Source organism: Clarias gariepinus, chromosome 28 (genome assembly GCF_024256425.1).
Source record: "Clarias gariepinus isolate MV-2021 ecotype Netherlands chromosome 28, CGAR_prim_01v2, whole genome shotgun sequence".
NCBI lineage: Eukaryota > Metazoa > Chordata > Actinopteri > Siluriformes > Clariidae > Clarias > Clarias gariepinus.
Window position 1 is genome coordinate 3,087,086 of NC_071127.1, and position 20,043 is coordinate 3,107,128.

A 20,043-nucleotide genomic window follows, 5' to 3' on the forward strand; every position below is an offset into this window, starting at 1 on the left:
TTGGCTTTGTAGGCAAGCATCAGTGTTTTGAATTTGATGCGGGCAGCTACAGGAAGCCAGTGCAGGGAGCGGAGGAGTGGGGTGGTGTGGGAGAACTTGGGAAGGTTAAAAACGAGTCGTGCTGCTGCATTCTGGATCAGTTGCAGAGGACGAATCGTGGACAGAGGCAGGCCTGCCAGGAGTGAGTTGCAGTAGTCCAGTCTTGAAATAACAAGGGACTGAACAAGCACCTGAGTAGCCTGTGAAGAAAGAAATGGGCGAATTCTTCTGATATTGTAAAGAAGAAATCGACAAGAGCGAGTAAGGTTAGCGATGTGTGGGGAAAATGACAGGTGATTGTCCACGGTTACCCCAAGATTGCGGGCGGTGGTTGAGGGAGTGATTTGGTTGTTGTCCATGGATATCACAAGGTCTTGACCTGGAGATGAGTCACAAGGGAAAAAACCGTTTATTGCTAATGCTCTTTTACCATTTAATGCTTTAACACACCTGACTCAGTTTGTTCAGAAAGGTCATCTCACTGGCGAGCCTTTCTCTGAACACGAGAGGTGAGGGTAAGAAACACGCATCTCGTTCTATTAAACCACGCGCTCGGTTCGTTATTATTTTATTTATTTATTTATTTATTTTACCACAGGACCCCTGTGGGGCTCCGTAGGTTCAGGTTTTTACACGAAAAACGGTGTTTTGTGAATCTCCACAATATTAAAAACTGAAATATTGCTAATTGTACGTCCTGAGATTAAGATGAACATTAATTGGGGGTCATGAAAGTGAGAATCACATCCAAAACAGAAAGGTAAACTTACCTCAAACACGCCAAACTCCAGCTCCAGCCACGCCGTGTAGTACCTCCGTGATGATCCCCAACCGACTGATCCACAGCGCGGGTACAGCGTCTCCAAACACGCATGCGCGGTTTAATTTAAAATTTAAATTAAACTTAAAAAGTAAAATTTACTTAATATTATTAGGTTTATGTGCAGTGACTATAAAACATGTAAATGTTACAAGTAAATACATAATAATATTTAACTCTTTCCACTTAGTTAATTTATTACACGAATTAAATGTGTAGGTATTTAAACTTTTACTTAGAAAATTCTAGTTCTCCTCGAAATTTATTTTTACAATGTAAAAATTATGATGGTTAATTTAATATATTTTACCACAACAAAAAGTCATTTTTTTTCAGTGTAGTCTGAAGTAAATTTATTATTATAACAATTGTCCTCCAAGCCAGTTCCTCTAGGTCTTCTACTCTAATAAACCTAAATAAAGATAACTAAATGTTTTATAGCTATGGAAAGTATGCTATGAAAAAAAAAAGATGATGGTTGTGATGATGTAATATTAGGAATTAAATGAAATAAAAAAAATTAATATGAACCAAGTTTTTTTTTTTAGAAGCTTTTTCAAGATTGGTTCTAATAATTTTCTTTTTTGGTGACTTAATAATATTTAGATTTTTGGAGAATTTTCAAAATTTAAATAATTTTGCAAATGTTAAATTATTTGTTTACTGACTTAGCAATGGTCTGCTCCACACTCCAGCCCAGTAGATGGTGGTAATGCACCTTTAAACTGACTGTCAACCAACAATAGACTCAAAAGGAAGAGAAAAAAAACCTGCTAGGACTTGGAGTTTGGAGTTAAGAAGCGCTTCTTTGTCCACACAGTTTTGAAGCTCTGATACTCTCCAGAACATCACTAAAAGTGAGTAATTGGGAAAATTCCCACCTGAGCTTCTCAGTTAACAGTTACTGCAGTTCTGGACTCATCAATCTGTTTTTCCTCCAGTCTCCTGATTCTTTACAGCTCTTAGAATGAAACCCAGAAGGAGCTCTTTAGGAAAATCTTCACACACTCCTGCTGATACTGGATCAAAGGTAAAGTTTACTCATCTGTCTTATTTCTCTTTATTTTATTACACACATAGACTTTATTTATTGTTTACTGAGTACAACACTCTTTATGAGCCCTTAAGATTTAATAAAGTTAGTGTATAACTGTGTGTGGTGGCTCAGGTTGTTGAGGCTCTGAGTTGCTGATTGAAGGGTTGGGGGTTTGAGTCCCACCATCAGATTACCATTGAGTATTGTTGGGTCCTTGGTTAACACTACCAAGTTAACACTACACCCCATACAAAGAAACCTATTACCTAGTGTGTCTGATGTGTATACACAGGAATGTGCCATATATGGTGTACATGTATGAACTATTGTGTTTAATGTGTGTGTAGTGGAATGTAACTGAAAATGGTTAAGTAAGCTGAACCTAGCCCCATCTGTTGTATGCTCAAGGGGGGAGGGGGGCTCGTAGTAGGACACAGCTATTGGGAAAACATGTAGGAATGTACAATCTAAAAAACTAAATCTGTCTTGTACTCAATTTTTATTGGTGAACCTTTTTACAATTAAGATTATAATAATTATCATAATATTATAATATTAAAAATATAAAAGTTGTAAAATCATGTAAAATATACTTCATGAATTGTGTAAAAGTCAGTAAAAAATTAAGTAGACCTGAATAACTACATTTAGTGCATTGAGTAGATTTAATTGAAATGCAAGGTAGGAAAAAAATGAAAACTAGACTATTATTTAACAAACAAATGCTACATTTACTAAATATTTTAGGTTAAAGTATCTGACATTAAATTATAAACATAAAAACAATACACACATTACCCTTTTAATTAAACATTTATTGGTCAAAATTGACCAGACATGACGTTTAAACTCAACCTGGTTTACTTTGCAAATGACATTTAACAAGATCATAAAAACATCAATTGATCTATATAGTATCTAATACATTTAACTTATTTACACAGAGCACAGACTGGGCTTTCATAATGTGGCTGATGTAAATATATCAGATTCATATGCAACATTTAAACTTATGTCACATATAGGAAAATACAAATTCAAACTCTAGCAGAACAAAATAGAACAAATAATAAATAAATAATAAATAAATAATAAATAAATTAAAAATAAATAATAAACAAATCTGTAAGATTGTTTTGAACACAGAACTGATATACAGTTACAAAAAAAGTATGTGAACTCTTTGGGATTCTGTGGAGTTTTGCATGAATTGGTCATAAAATGTGCTCTGAACTTTACAAACAATGACTGAATTGTCTGAAAGTCACAACAATATAAAAACACAGTCTGCTTAAAATAATGCACAACACAATAATAATGCAATAACACAAACAATATACGTTTTTATTGAACATAACATGGAAACATTTACAGTGCAGGGTGGAAAAAATATGTGAACCTTTGGACTTAATAACTGATTGATGCTCCTTTGGCAGCAATAACTTCAACCAAACGTTTCCTGTACTTGCAGATCAGACCTGCACAACGATCTGGAGTAATTTTGGACCACTCCTCTTCAAAAAAATCAGTATAGCATTATTGTTAGGAGTGTTGTGGCAAGAGAGCGATTCACACCAGACAGCATTTCAATCAGGTTGAGGTCAGGACTCTGACTGGGCCACTCCAGAAGGCGTATTTTGTTCTGTTGAAGCCATTCTTTTGTTGAACTACTTGTCTGCTTTGGGTCATTGTCCTGTTGCATCACCCATCCTCTGCGGTGCTTCAGTTGGCGGACAGATGGTCTTACTTTTTCCTGCAAAATGTCTTGATTAACTTTGGAATAAATTTTTCCATCATTGGCAACAATCCGTCCAGGTCCATGATACGCTCTCCACCATGTTTTACAGTGGGGGATTAGGTGTTGATGTTGGTGTGCTGTGCCTTTTTTCCCCCACACATAATGTTGTGTTTTTTTTTTTTTTCCACGCAACAAAATTTAGGTTTCATACTGGCAACATTTTGCCAGTATTGTTGTGGAACATCCAGGTGCTCTTCAACTTCAAACCTGCTGCAATTTTTTTTTAGACAGCAATGGCGTCCTTCCTGGTGTCCTCCCATGTACTTGTTACATCTTGTTACATCCCTTATATGTATTTGTCTTTCTTCTGTTTTTTTTTTTTTTTTTTTTGGGAAGTGCTGTACAGTATGTGTGTTTCTGTGCAGGGTGATGTTTGATTGGTTCCTGCCCTCTAACTTGTGCCCCGCCCTGCTTGATCAGGTGACTTCCTGCTGCCTATAAAGATCCCACCATCACTTCCTGCTTCAGCTTTTGTGCTCATTTGCTGTGTTAAACTCCTCATTGCTCTGTTACATAGTACATTGTGTTAGTAAGACTGAGATTCTGTTTGGGTTTATTTTGAGTGTTAAGACTGAGATTCGGTGTGGGTTCATTTTGAGTATTTGGTACCTGTTCGTGTTTTTGCCAACTATTTGTAACTTTGACTACGGCCTGTTTGACTTTAAATTTTGGATTGCCCTGTTTCGACTAGGTTGCTGATTGTAAATACTGTATATCGTAATCTTGGGGAGGTAGGAAGACCAACGCCATTTTTGTTGAAACCTTTTGTTAATTGTTTTATGTACAGGGAGTTAGGGAAGTTATTTCCTTTCCTTTTCTTTTGTAAATAGGGAATTTAGATGGTTTAATATTAGTTGCTTTGTTTGTTATTTTGGCCAGGTCGGCTCCTGAAGTCAATTCCACCACTTCCATTTGTAAAAAAAAAAAAAATTGTTTTTTTTTTAAACTATTGCTTATTTGCTTTTGAACTCCTCGGCGTCCTTGCACTCTTTCATGTTGCGCCTTCACCCTAGACGGGGCGTAACATAATCCATTCTTGTTTAATGTTTCCCTTATTGTAGATGTGTCAACAAATATGTTAGCATGTGCCAGAGATTTCTGTACGTCTTTAGCTGACACTATAGGATTCTTTTTTTACCCCATTAAGCATTCTGCGCTGTGCTCTTGCAGTCATCTTTACAGGACAACCACACTTAGGGAGAGTAGCAACAGTGCTGAACTTTCTCCATTTGTAGACAGTCTGTCTTACCGAGGAAACATGAACATGAAGGCTTTTGGAGATACTTTTGTACCCCTTTCCAGCTTCATGCAAGTCAACAATTCTTGATCACAGGTCTTCTGAGAGCTTTTTTTACGCGAGGCATGGTTCACATCAGGCAGTGCTTCTTGAAACCAGTAAACCCAAAACTGGTGTTTGTTTTTAAAGGACAGGACAGCTTTCATCAACACATCTAATATCATCACACTGCTTGAACTCAAGGTTGGGTTACTCCTGGCTCCAATTAGCTCTTGGAGAAGTCATTAGGCTAGGGGTTAACATACTTTTTTCCACACTTGTACTGTGAATGTTTACATGGTATGTTCAATGAAAACATATAATGTTTGTATTCTTTTAAACAGACTGTGTGTTTCTATTGTTGTGACTTAGATAGAAGATCAGTGCACATTTTATGACCAGTTCATGCAAAAAAAGGGTTTACATGCTTTAAAAAGTCTAAAATTTAAAAAACGAATTTTTAGGCCTTAAAAAGTCTTAAATTCGTTGTTCTAGGTCTTAAATATTTTTTCAGAGGTCTTATTTTTCCGATGTCCATGTAAAGCTCATTTTAATTCTATTTCTGTTTTTGTTGTTGCTTGGTTGATTCCGCGGTGTTGTAGTTTTTTGTTTCACTAGTCCAGCGGTCGCGAACTGGCGGACCCCGGTCCGAGTCCGGACCGCGAGATGCGTCCCTCCAGACTACGAAGCCTTTTGACTTAGTATAAAATTTGTATAGCAAACGCTTTTTTCTAAGGAAAAAAAATATGTATATCGGGCACGTGAAGGTCAGCTCAGTAGAGCCATTTGAGTCCTACGGCGCTATGGGTTGCTACGCCAACCGATACGTTCAGATGTGCAGTCATGCGTGCATTGAAGAGAGCAGAAAGCGAGAGCAGCGCACAGACAGATTATCACAAAAAAAAAAATAATAATAATAATAATAATGTCACGTTAAAAAAAAATTTAAAAGTTGATTTGGAGAGTTTTTTACGATAAATGGGTGGGAAAATATGCATTAATTCTTCCTGCAACAGCCAATCAGCTTTCTGTTATTGGCGTGAGTCTCTCTCGGATTGTATGTTACCACAGACGTAAAACCGAGTTTACGTTTTAACTATGGGGAAGTGCAGGTTTAGCGATACGTGGCTTGAAAAAAAATTTATATACAGTGGTGTGAAAAACTATTTGCCCCCTTCCTGATTTCTTAATCTTTTGCATGTTTGTCACACTTAAATGTTTCTCATCATCAAACACATTTAACTATTAGTCAAAGATAACACAAGTAAACACAAAATGCAGTTTTTAAATGATGGTTTTTATTATTTAGGGAGAAAAAAAAATCCAAACCTACATGGCCCTGTGTGAAAAAGTAATTGCCCCCTGAACCTAATAACTGGTTGGGCCACCCTTAGCAGCAATAACTGCAATCAAGCGTTTGCGATAACTTGCAACGAGTCTTTACAGCACTCTGGAGTAATTTTGGCCCACTCATCTTTGCAGAATTGTTGTAATTCAGCTTTATTTGAGGGTTTTCTAGCATGAACCGAGAGGTGGATTTGCTGGTGTGTTTTGGGTCATTGTCCTGCTGCAGCACCCAAGATCGCTTCAGCTTGAGTTGACGAACAGATGGCCGGACATTCTCCTTTAGGATTTTTTTGGTAGACAGTAGAATTCATGGTTCCATCTATCACAGCAAGCCTTCCTGGTCCTGAAGCAGCAAAACAACCCCAGACCATCACACTACCACCACCATATTTTACTGTTGGTATGATGTTCTTTTTCTGAAATGCTGTTACTTTTACGCCAGATGTAACGGGACACGCACCTTCCAAAAAGTTCAACTTTTGTCTCGTCGGTCCACAAGGTATTTTCCCAAAAGTCTTGGCAATCATTGAGATGTTTTTTAGCAAAATTGAGACGAGCCTTAATGTTCTTTTTGCTTAAAAGTGGTTTGCGCCTTGGAAATCTGCCATGCAGGCCGTTTTTGCCCAGTCTCTTTCTCATGGTGGAGTCGTGAACACTGACCTTAATTGAGGCAAGTGAGGCCTGCAGTTCTTTAGATGTTGTCCTGGGGTCTTTTGTGGCCTCTCGGATGAGTTGTCTCTGCGCTCTTGGGGTAATTTTGGTCGGCCGGCCACTCCTGGGAAGGTTCACCACTGTTCCATGTTTTTGCCATTTGTGGATAATGGCTCTCACTGTGGTTCGCTGGAGTCCCAAAGCTTTAGAAATGGCTTTATAACCTTTACCAGACTGATAGATCTCAATTACTTTTGTTCTCATTTGTTCCTAAATTTCTTTGGATCTTGGCATGATGTCTAGCTTTTGAGGTGCTTTTGGTCTACTTCTCTGTGTCAGGTAGCTCCTATTTAAGTGATTTCTTGATTGAAACAGGTGTGGCAGTAATCAGGCCTGGGGGTGACTACAGAAATTGAACTCAGGTGTGATAAACCACAGTTAAGTTATTTTTTAACAAGAGGGGCAATCACTTTTTCACACAGGGCCATGTAGATTTGGATTTTTTTTTTCTCCCTTAATAGCGTAAACCTTCATTTAAAAACTGCATTTTGTGTTCAATTATGTTATCTTTGACTAATAGTTAACGGTTTTTGATGAGCAGAAACATTTAAGTGTGACAAACATGCAAAAGAAAAAGAAATCAGGAAGGGGCAAATAGTTTTTCACACCGCTGTAAGGATTGGTTAAGGCCAGTTGCTAACAATGCATTTGAAGCATACTGTTTATTATGCAAGAAATAATTAAACTGGGAACATTAGGTGTACGAGCCCTAGTGTCTCATGCAAAAAGTGAGAAACATCTGACTGCTGTGAAGGGTCTCCAGCAAACAACAGCCATCAGCCAATTCCGCCAAGTATCTGGTGGCTCCACGCTCCCTAACGTTAGACAAGGCCGACACTGCAGCTCCGCAACCCCGGTGGTTTTGGATCAGAGCCAACGCTAAGAGCAGAAGTGCCCTGGGTCCCCCTTGTCGTGACTAGACACCAGTCCTATAGTGCGAATGAGGAAATCAGTAATTTTGTTTCAGACAATGTTTCCGGACTCCGACATCGCTAAAGCATTTAGGTGCGGGAAAGATAAATGTATGTGATTCTGCATTTTCTTGTGTTTTTGATGCTGTGATATAGGTCTTAAATTTAATTTATATTGGTCTTAAAAAGGTCTTAAAAAGTCTTAAATTTGACATTATGAAACCTGCAGAAACCCTGTACAGTATAATGATCCCAGATCCTTGATGGGGTGCCAATTCATCAAATGAGAGAAATTTGGGAATGCCAATTAGTCTACTCTGCATGTCTTTGGACTGTGGGAGGCCATTACAGGGAGCAATTGTAAACTGGCCACCAAGACAGAAGATGTACCCCCCAAAAAACAGTTGCAGCAATGAGAGTATTAATCACTGCAGCTGCTATCCAATCAAAGGTTCTTAAAGGGGTCATCCAGTCCTATTTTTCATTCAATGTTAATATGATTCTTTAGGATCCTAATGAAAAGTTTGTAATATACTTTAATTAAAAATTCTCAATGGTTGTGTAAAAAAAACACTACTTTTACCTGGTAAAAACTAGCTCTGTTCTCAGCAACCTGTTTTAGTACATGCTCTTTTAAATGCTTATAATCTCTGCTGAGCCCGCCCCCCCAGAGTGTCTTCACAACACACGTGGGGTGTAGCCATGGGTTTAGCCACGGGAGTGTAGTCCAGTGCGAGCAATGCTTTGTGGGTAATGCAGTCCAAAGTGCGAAAACGCGAAAATGTGAGATGAGCTGAAATATAGAGCTTGAGCCTGTGTTCTTAAATAGTTTTTGGTTTGATTCAAGTACGGAACCCACCCGGAAGTTTGTAATATCGCCTAACAATGCAGAAATTAAAAGAATGGACATATATTGACTCGTCTTTCTCATCACTGCATGGGCATGAATTAACGGGCTGTTACGCTGCCGCGAGCAACAAAAAAAAAAGCGGAGAAGCTAACACAGGGTAAGTAGCGTATTGAGAGAAATACGAACGCGATGTGTTTACTGATGTGTTTACATGACTTTCTAATCATAGACAAACAACGTTGTAAACCAGTGTTACAAAGGTAAGCATAATATAGTTTTCCGATTATGTACCCAGTTTGCAACTAGACAATCACAGTAATGCATTGTTTATTATAAACATGCGATTAGGAATTATATAGAGACGGATGTACATAGAGAAGACGACATAACCATGTTTTATGAGAGTGTAAGTTAACTTAGAAAAGGCGATCTGCAAAGATTCATAAAAAAAAGAAATTACACTTACCAAACCTGGTGAAGGTGAAGCAGGAACACGAAGCGTTAGTACAGATAAATTTTTTTAGGAGCAGCTTCCTAGCAAAACCTGCTTTATATTGACCCGCGTTTATAAAGCAGTCTGGTGAAAAATGATCAGCACAAACATGAACGCATTTAGGTAGATCGGCGGGGACGTTAGCTTCAAAAACAAAATTCAGCCACTGCGTCCTCAGCAGCTCAGATGTCGGTAGTGAATGACGACTGCTGTGTTCGCTATTACACCCAACAACTGTACACCACACTCGCTTAGGCAACATTTTGCTCCAGCATCGAAAAACAATGGCCGACAGCTTCTTCTCATTCGGGGCGGGTCTTTGCTAAAACACTAGTGTCAATCAACTATAGTAGGAGCGACCTCTGTCGGTGTGGCGTCACATCGACAGGCATTTGAGATGTGGCATCTTATTTTAATAAATGAAAAGAAAATCACTGGGCGGCTCTTTATCATTGTAGAGTGATATATATATTTCAGTCCCAACAGCTTGAAAAAGTGCATGTAGGACCGTATGACCCTTTTAAGTATTTGCTCATTTAAATCTTCACCCCCTTTTCTTCTTTTTCAAGGGGAGGGGGGTGGTAGTGTATATTTGGTGATCTATGTATTATCATTTAATTTATCCACTTCATTCCACTCCAAAATTCAGGGTACTTCATCCATTTAAGGTGGAAAATTTTATTTACAAGATTATTGTTAGGTTTAAAAGACGAAGTGTAGGAAGAGTTTTACCCAAAAATGTACTCTTCAAACACACCAGAGTGTGAGAAGTGAGACCTAAATAATACAGTGGAACCTCGGATTACGAGCATAATTTGTTCAGGAAGCGGGCTCGTATTCCAAAACACTCATAACTCAAAGCACATTTTCCCATAAGAAATAATAGAAATTAAAATAATTTGTTCCACAGCCCCCAAAAATTAATACATAAGAATTATTAACACAACATTAACAATAAAATAACAGTAAAAATAAAACATTAACCTGCACGTTACCTTAATAAAGGTAAAAAAATAAATCCTGACATCATATAAGTGTTTTCGTTTATGCACACAGTGTGTGTTTTTCTCTCTCCTGCGCTGCCGAGTGTGTGTTGTGTGTGCACGAGCGTAGTTTGACACCGTGCCAGTTGTGTGAGAGTGAAGAACAGTCGGTACGCAAATATATAAAAAATGACGGAAACCATAATATTGCATCTATTTTCTAATTATATGATGAGTGCGTCAATCGCACAGACACCGACAAAGAGCGTGTTGTTGCGGGAGAGAGAGGTTGATTTACGACAGCTGTTTACAGAAGTGTAGTCCAGTGCGGGAGATGCATTGTGGGTAATGAGGTCCGGTGTGTGTGAACGTGAGTGCTAGATGTAAGCTGTGATATAGAGCCTGGGTTTTGTTTTCTTTTCAGTAGTTTTTGGTTGGATTTAAGTGCAGGATCCACCCGAAAGGTTGTACTATAACCAGACAATGCAGCAAATAAAAGAACGGGCATCGAGCAGTTTGTCCTTCTCATCAGTACATGAATTAACAGGCTGTTACGCTGCCGCGAGCAACATTTAAAAATAAAGCGGAGAAGCCAACAGTGTGTTTGTTACCGCGCATGTATTTAACTTCCTCAATATAAATTAGACACCTTTACTTAGAGATATTGATCCTTTCTCGATGCAGTGAATTTCTTTGAGCAAATTAATAATAATTTTAATGAATGAAAATGAGGAAGAAGAAAAGGCGGAGCTGAAAGTTACACGAAAATAAGAAAAAGCTTTAGAGGTAAATGCTGTGAAATGCTTCAAATGAACAAATTCTGCCTTTGGTGTGAAGAAAAATTACAGTTCCGCTCTGACGGCTCTAACATTACTGTCAGGGACAGCGAGGCTGGATCCAGCAGCCCACCACATCCCACATCATAATATAAGTGGATCATTAAAGTGGAGATTCCTTTTTATAAACCACATACTAGTATAAAAATATAACACAAACAAAAACGTAAATAAAAAAGTATCACCCTCATAGTCCTATTTAGAGTCAGGTCTAGATATAAACCTGTCATAAAGAATGGGAATCTAACTGCACTATTATAAAGCAGATTTAACATAGTTATAATATAAGCTTCTAGTCTTGCTACCTTTCCACCTGGTCTCCTGGACACACAGTATATTCACCTTTCTTCTCTGCATGTTGTTGGTCTTTCGGCTGCTCCCGGCAAGGGGTCACCACAGAGAAATACCCAGTCCGCACTACAACTTGGCACAAGTTTTACGCAGGATGCCCTTCCTGACGCAACCCTCCCATTTTATCCGGGCTTGGGACCGGCACTGCATCCAATGGCTGGGGTTTGGGCACTGGCTGGGAATCAAACCCGGGGCTTCCGCATGGCAGGCAACCAGTGCCACCAGTGCCCCTCCTTCCTTCTCTGCATCGTGTCAACCAAATCTCTTGCCTTCTCTGTCATAGTTCCAAAATTCCCTACTGTCCTTACTGTCACTGCTAAACTCTCGCCTTTCCTCTTCTCTCTCTGCCTATGAACACGCCTTCCTCCTCTCTGGTCCAGTATGAAAGTCCTGTTAATAATTCGCATTATGTGATTTGGCAAATGTTTTACATCGGATGCCCTTCTTGCCAAAACCCTCTGCATGTATCCGGACTTGGGACTGGCACAAGACGACACTGGATTGTGCGCCCGGTAGGGCTGCAACTAACTATTATTTTGATAATCGATTAGTTGAGCGATTGTTTTCGATTAATCGGATAAAACCTAACCACTTCTTTTATTTGATATTTTGCTTATAACTATTTAAAAAAACATAAATCAGGGTATTATATATGCATAAAAAGAAACTTTTTAAAATGCAAAAGCCACATATAGAGTTTAATAATCTTTATTTTTGACATTTTAAACCTTAAATAAAATGTAGTATATAATATATACAGTATAATAATATATATATATATATATATATATATATATATATATATATATATACTGTATATATTATATACACAATATATACTGTGTGTGTAAGTAAAAAAAAAATACACTGATATATTCAGTTAATAAGATATAAACTGCTAAAATAATGTAATTTTGTATATTAAAATATGTATGTATAAGTAAAACCACAGTAAATTACAAGTTAACTTTGTAGTGGACTATAAAAAAAAAAATAAAAAAAAACTGTAGAAATGCATAAAGCTAATAGTCACAAATATACTGTTATTTGCATTCGCTGGAAACCACAACAATCATTAAATGTAATATTCTACTGTTATTCACACTGTGTAAATTAAACTAATCTAAAATAGCGCCATTTAACTAATCACTATTGCTCATGAGCTGATTGCGCAATGTGATCCTAGTGAGTAGCACGTGAACAGATCTAGCGCGACTGTCCCGAAGTTAGCAAACAGTTTAAACAAAAGCACTAAAACTATACAACTTTTACACGATGGAGATGCAGTTTTTACCAACCCTGCTGACGTTTTGCCATCTGTAACACCAACACGTTTTCCGTTTAAGTGATCGTGCATGACATGCCATGAAAGCTTGGTCTTGCATAGCGTGCAGGTTACCGTCTTCTTAGAGGCGTTTAATGTAAATCACTCCTATACCTTGGAGGACTCGGGGCGCGCGCTTTTTCCTGCAGACGCTCCTGTAACCTCCATTGCGCGAGCGGCTGTGTATCTGTGTGTATTTGTGCATCTTGTGGTCGCACTCCTCAGTGACGTGAGCAGCCCAACTAATCGATAACGGCATTCGTTGACAACTAATTTTATTATCGATAATTATCGATTTTAGATTCAAGATTCAGGATTCAAATAACTTTATTAATCCCAGAGGGAAATTGCTTATGCTCGGTTACAGGTGCTCACAGTTGTTAACTAAGAAAGATAATAAAGAATAAAGGTAATAAAAAAAAAAATTAATAATCTTAAAAAAAAAAAAAAAAAAAAGTTCTTAAAACAGTAATTTATCGATTAGTTGTTGCAGCCCTAGCGCCCGGAGCTTTGGAGTAAGCGAGGAGCGATATTGATTTGGGCACACACCCATCACAGGTGCACGCCGTAACAATATATACAGTGTAACCTTGGATTATGGGCATAATTCATTCCGGAAGCAGGTATTCCAAAACAATCGTAAACCAAATTGAATTTTTTCATAGGAAATAATAGAAAATCAAATTATTCGTTTCACAGCCCAAAATAATTTATGCATAAAAATAATTAACACAAAATATAAAGTGTTTGTATGTGTTCATGTGTGTGAAGCTGAGAGGGGGTGCTTCTCACACACACACACACACACACACACACACAGTAAAGGCGAGAGTGTGTGTGTAAACCGGCATGGTGTCACATTACGCGCGTGCGCACATAATGCACACACTTAATGACAGAGAAGGAGAAAATGGATTTTTGACCTTTAATGAGACTTTCTTTTGCTTTACACATGCGCACACACATGTGTTACAAGAAACAGTACACGCGCGCTGTACACGCCCACGTAGAAAAACAAAATAAAATATGTTTTAGGCACACACACATGGTCACATGCTAATGCTACTGATATTGACTGTAGAGGTGATAGCAGTGTATGTTGTTACTCATGGTTAGTGTGGTGATTGTGTAAAATACTCTGTGTTGATGAAATCAGCTTAAGTGTTAAGAGGTTTGAATCTACAAGGACTGACGGCTGTCTTGCATGTTGGTAGAGGAATGAACAGTTTTTTTTTCTTGGATTTTGGTGTGGGTTTCCTGCGCAATCATCGCGCTGCAGGGCCGCTGGTCTCTTCTGAATGCTAGTCTCCAGTTGCTGCTGGTTACTGGGGGCCAGGGGTAGCTCAGTGGTTAAACATAGATCCCAGGTTCAAACCCCACAACCACTGTTGAGCCCTTGAGCAAGGCCCTTAATCCTCAACTGCTCAGATGTGTAATGAGATAAAAACATGTAAGTCGCTCTGGATAAGAGCGTCTGCTAAATGTCAAATGTAATGTAATGGTTACTAGCTGTTACTGAGTTCTCTTCTGTCATGTCTCCCATCGCGCTTCGTCTGGGCTCTTCTCTAACTACCTCGTTCACAGTCTCTCATCTGAGATTTCATGGACAACTGACATGAGAACCCTCTTAGCATGTGCATTTTATTTTGTTGCTCACTTGGCAGGTAAAGCGGCCTCACGGTTTTAGGCCTTCACAATCCCAAACCACACTTTAGGCCTGCACCATTATTGTTATTTAATTTAGACTTATTTTATTTTATTTATTAAGACTACTGTAGTTAATGTGTTACGTACTGAGTATGTGGATATAAAATTGTTCATATTATATGTTAAGGTATCCTTAACTTATATTAAGATTAAGATTAAATTAATTAATTAAATTATATTAAGATTGTATTAAGATATCCAAAGTATATCTTTATATCCAAAGAACTCTGTTGGTGTAATATATTAACAGTATATCCAGTGACTGTTTGTTTATCGGGGTTAACCACAGCGGATCATTTACATCCTATTGAGTTTGGTATAAATTAGAACAGCAGGTGAAAGATACATCTTGCTGATGCGCTTGGACACATCATCAGTGATGTAACCTGGGGTCACTGGGTGTTTCGGGTCTTTCAACATCAGACACCCTCACCCAGGCGACCCAACCAGAGTTGATCAGACTCCGGCCTGTGTCCCAGCAGCATTCATCCACGGATCAGCCCTCCTAATCCAAAGCCATCTTGTGGCTCTTTCTGCGGCTTCAGTTGCAGACCTAATGGCTTTCCTCTTTGCCTCACTAGTGAGGCCTAGCATGGTGAGCACTTTGCAGAGGGACCGCCCTGCAAATCCTCGGCATCCCACCTCCAGGGGTTCACAGTAGGTCTTCCAGCCTTGGCTCCTGCACTCCTCCACTAGCTCCTGGTACTTGGCACGCTTCCTCTCATTTGCCTCCTCCATGCGTTCTTCCCAGGGAACTGTGAGTTCCAGAATGATTAACTGCTTGGTGGAATCAGAAACAATGATCATATCTGGTCGGAGCCGTGTAGATGTTATCCTTGATGGGATCTTCAGCTGTTTGCCCAGATCCACTTCCAGCTGCCAGTCCGTGGCAGTGGTGAGGAGACCTAACCTGCCCCCTGCTGGGATGGTGGGCTTCTCTCCAGCTCTGTTAAACCTGATGGTCTTAGGCTTGCTGTGGCCCTTGGTGGTATTAATGGCCTTGGCTATGCTCTCAGCAACCGCCTTTAGCACCTGGTCGTGGCGCCAGCGATAGCTCATCAGCTGCTGAGGAGGTGTTCCAGGGACCCCCGTCCTGGACACTGAGTGCAGGATGGTGTCTCTGCTTTGCCCCAGACATGGAGGGTGGATGGAGTTGGTAGGACATCATAAACAGCTTGGACTAGGAACCTGATGTTGAGGGAGTCTGCTCTCCAAATGTTGGGCCAGGTGATCTTCCGTTGAAGAACATTCTCCCATTGAGTCCATGCTCCTTGTTGCCCCATTCTTGCCATCCTGCTGGCTCGTTCTTCCTCCACACCTGCCCTCACTTCCTCCTGAATGAGGCGCTGCCGCTGTTTACCTTGGGCTTTATCCACCCTGGTTGATGGAAAATATCCAATTCCTGTATTGCAAGTACCTTCTGCCTCAGTCGCGACTCGGCCACTTCCAGAGCCTCATCGGCCCTCCATTTCCGACCTGTCTTCACCTGGATGCCAGCCAATGCCACTTTTCCATCCCTGGATTCCCCGTATTGCAGGGCTTCCCGAGTCCTGGTTACCATGAACTCTTCAGTGAGTCCACTGAACGGAAGCTGCAGGATGTTACTACTGCCGTACAGGGCAGCGCTGCTCAGGCTTCGGGGTAGGCCAAGCCATCTTCGCAAGTAACTGCTGATCTTTCTCTCCATGGCCTCTACAGTCGTCATGGGTACTGCGTACACTAGCAGCGGCCACAGGATGCGGGGCAGGATGGAATGTTGATAAATCCAAGCCTTGAATCTCCCTGGCAGGCCAGATCTGTCAACACATCTCAACCAGCCCCCCAGCTCCTTGCTGGTTCTCTGAATGGATGCAGTGTCCTTGAGGCTGCTATCAAAGAGCTTCCCTAGGCTCTTGACTGGCTGTTTTGTAATAGACAGGATAGTGGTTCCAGCCAGCGAGAAGCTGTACCTATCTGTCACCTTCCCCTTCTTGAGCACCAGAGATCTTGATTTTGCTGGCTTAAAGCTCATCCTTGCCCATGTGATGAGCTTCTCCAGCCCTTGCAGAATCCATCTGCAGCCCATGACAGATGTGGTGGTGACAGTTAGGTCATCCATGAACGCTCTTATAGCTCTTAACGCATATTCTTAGTGGGTGGAAAATTATAAATATAATCCTACTAAGTAAAGGCACCATCAATTCTCTTATATGTTGTAGTCTATTTAAAAAAATTGAAGCAATTAAGTTTGCCTGTTAACAGTAACCAAGTTGGCACAGTTAAATTGGAACTACTGTAGAAGGAATCCAGGGTGCTGCCCACAGTACAGCAACACACTTTTTACTGAGGCCAAATACATGCTACCTGGGACAGATTCTACATATATTTAGAGTCATTGTAAAGCATCGTACAGCACTTTTGATCATGGTGTTGTATTTGAATGTGCTTTGCAAATAAAGGTGACATCGACATTAATTAGTTAAAATTAGGTAAAAGATTTGTTGCAGCAGTAAGATTATCAATCACTGTAGCCACTATCCAATTCAAGATTTTGCTTATTTAAAGCTGAACCTCGACTTTTTTATGGGACCAGTTAGTATATATTTGTATATACTTACAGGTGAGAAACTTTATGGTGCAGTGAATTTATAAGGTTATAGTATCTATTAGAGAAGATGTTTCGATTAACAATATGTGGTGAAAAGGAAATTTATTTGGGTAAACCATGTACATTTATTTAATCATGTAAAATCATCTTTTTTTTTTTATGTTTTTCAGATGTACCACTGCGCCAATTGTGGGAAGGGTTTTACCCGAAATAGTTCTCTCAAAAAACACCAGCGCATTCACACAGGAGAAAAGCTGTATCACTGTGAACAGTGTGGAAAGAGTTTTACTTCTCAGACTACTCTTAAGCGGCACCAGCGCATTCACACAGGAGAGAAGCCATATCATTGTGCAGATTGTGGAAAGGGTTTTACTAAAAATAGTTCTTTCAAAATTCACCAGCGCATTCACACAGGAGAGAGGCCATATCACTGTAAACAATGTGGGAAAAGTTTTACCCGTAAACGTGATCTTCAAATACACCAGCGCATTCACACAGGAGAGAGGCCGTATCGTTGTGAACTGTGTGGGAAGAGTTTTTACCGTGACGGTCATCTAAAAGTACACCAGCGCATTCACACAGGAGAGAGGCCGTATCAATGTGCAGATTGTGGAAAGTGTTTTACTAAAAATAGTTCTCTTAAAACTCACCAGCGCATCCACACAGGAGAGAGGCCGTATCACTGTGAACAGTGTGGGAAGAGTTTTACCTGTGACGGTAATCTAAAAATACACCAGCGCATTCACACAGGAGAGAGGCCGTATCACTGTGAACAGTGTGGGAAGAGTTTTACCCGTGACGATCATCTTCAAATACACCAGCGCATTCACACAGGAGAGAAGCCGTATTACTGTGAACAGTGTGGGAAGAATTTTACCTGTGACAGTTATCTCCGAATTCACCAGCGCATTCACACAGGAGAGAGGCCGTATCACTGTGAACAGTGTGGGAAGAGTTTTACCTGTGGCAGTAATCTCCGAACTCACCAGCGCATTCACACAGGAGAGAGGCTGATCACTGTGAGCAGTGTGGGAAGAGTTTTAGTGACTGCAGTAACTTCAAGTACCACCAGCAGGGACATGCAGGACAGCAGCCATATCACTGTGGACATTGTGGGCGGAGTTATACTTATTTGAAATCATTTAGAAAGCACAAGTGCTCTAAGATGAATTCATTAGATCTTGTTGTGAATTAGTTAAGTTAAAAATCATGAAATTTCTTATGTCAGTAATGAGTCACGGCATGAGAAACTGTTGCTTTCTGTCCACATTTTAGCAGAATTTATGATTATTTTCTTGATTTCTAAATGCTAAAAAAATGCTTTTCTTGATTTCAAAATGTAAAATAATTAAGCATGCAATTCATGATTTTGTATTTAACAAGTGCAAATCTCTATGGTAACTGACCAGTCAGGATCTCAGAGGGAGACACATAACCGTCTATCCTTGTGGTCTAATGAGCACTATTCTTTCACCATTGCTTCACAGTCACACGATTGTCATGTTAAACTTTTGCAACCTTGGTGGTGGAGACAGTGATTTATCTCTGCACCTTAAATTGGTCACTTTTAACACCCACAGTCGTCGTCTTCTTTGTCTTTCGGCTGTTCCCTTTTAGGGCTCATCTGAATCATTTGCCTCCATCTAACTCTATTCTCTTTTCTCACACCAACAAACTTCTAGCCCTCCTCTCCATTATTTCCAACCTTATCATCTTTCTACCTAGATACAGTGCATCTGGAAAGTATTCACAGCGCCTCACTTTTTCCCCATTAAGCTGTATTACAGCCTTTTTCCAAAATGTATTAAATTCATTGTTTTCCTCAAAATAAAAAAAAACAATACCCCATAATGACAATGTGAAAGATTTTGTTTAAAATATTTGCAAAATTAGTAAAAATGTAAAAAAAAAAATCATATCATCTTTGTCAGACTGTCATGTCATTGTAACAATGGTCATTGTTGCAAAGCAGCTTTACCTTATCTAAAGAAAAATATGGAAATTTGTATGAAATGTGAAAAAATGTGTTTGAATCAAAATTATCAGATTGTCCCTGATGGGCAAGCCAAGAGCGACAGTGCAGAGGGAAAGTGGAGATTAGTTTACGACCTCAGAGCTATTAACAATATAGTCATTGCAGACACTCCGGTAGTTCCTAATCCACACACATTATTGTCAAATATCCCTGAGGGGACTAAATGGTACTCAGTTATCGACTTATGTTCCGCCTTTTTTAGCATTCCTCTACATCCTGACTCACAGTACTTATTCGCATTCACTTACGAAGGTCAACAATATACGTACAAATCCATACCACAAGGATATGTGGAGTCTCCTTCCCTCTTTAACCAAGTGTTAGCACACGATTTAGCGACGCTCTCGATACCAAGTCGTCTGTTAACATACGATGATGACATTTTGATTTGCAGTCCAACAAAAGAACAATGTCAAAAGGACACAGTAAAAGTATTGACTATGCTGGCAGAAAATGGACATAAGGTAAGCAAAGACAAACTACAATTTTGTAAACAAACAGTCGAATATTTAGGTCGAGTGTTAGAAAGAACGAATAAGAAAATTTCATCGACCCACATTGAAGTCATCCTAAAGGCACCTCAGCCCCAAACAGTAAAACAAATATTATTTTTGGGAATGGCAGGGTTTAGCCGACCCTGGATATGCGATTTTGCATCTCAAGTGCAACCATTGAGAGATCTAATTAAAGCTGCTGATCGAACTAAACCTAACTCCCTTCTTACCTGGACACCTGAAGCATTAGCTTCATTTAACTGTATTAAGACATCGTTGGCCACAGCGCCTGCTCTAGCCAGTCTTAATTATACCAAACCGTTTCAATTATACGTGTCAGAACGTATAATTGAATACGTACTAACTGCCGTACTAACCCAAGCTCAACACAGAATGGGCAAACAGCCCATCGCATATTATAGTGCTGCCCTCGATAATATTGAAA

General features: G+C 39.6%; 1 protein-coding gene across 1 annotated transcript; it reads left to right on the forward strand.

Annotated features, from left to right (window-relative positions):
• Positions 1-1,562: 1,562 nt before the first annotated feature.
• On the forward strand, positions 1,563-18,910 carry LOC128515981 (zinc finger protein 239-like). The gene is made up of 3 exons (XM_053490278.1): positions 1,563-1,716; positions 1,801-1,889; positions 17,240-18,910. The coding sequence occupies exons 2-3, from the start codon at positions 1,827-1,829 to the stop codon at positions 18,203-18,205; spliced, it is 1,029 nt and encodes a 342-aa protein (XP_053346253.1). The 5' UTR covers positions 1,563-1,716; positions 1,801-1,826; the 3' UTR covers positions 18,206-18,910.
• The last annotated feature ends 1,133 nt before the right edge of the window (positions 18,911-20,043 follow it).

Coding starts and splice junctions, on each gene's coding strand:
- LOC128515981 (XM_053490278.1), top strand. CDS start 1,827: ATGAAACCCAGAAGGAGCTCTTTAGGAAAATCTTCACACACTCCTGCT. Junction 1,890..17,239: donor CTGCTGATACTGGATCAAAG/GTAAAGTTTACT, acceptor TATGTTTTTCAG/ATGTACCACTGCGCCAATTG.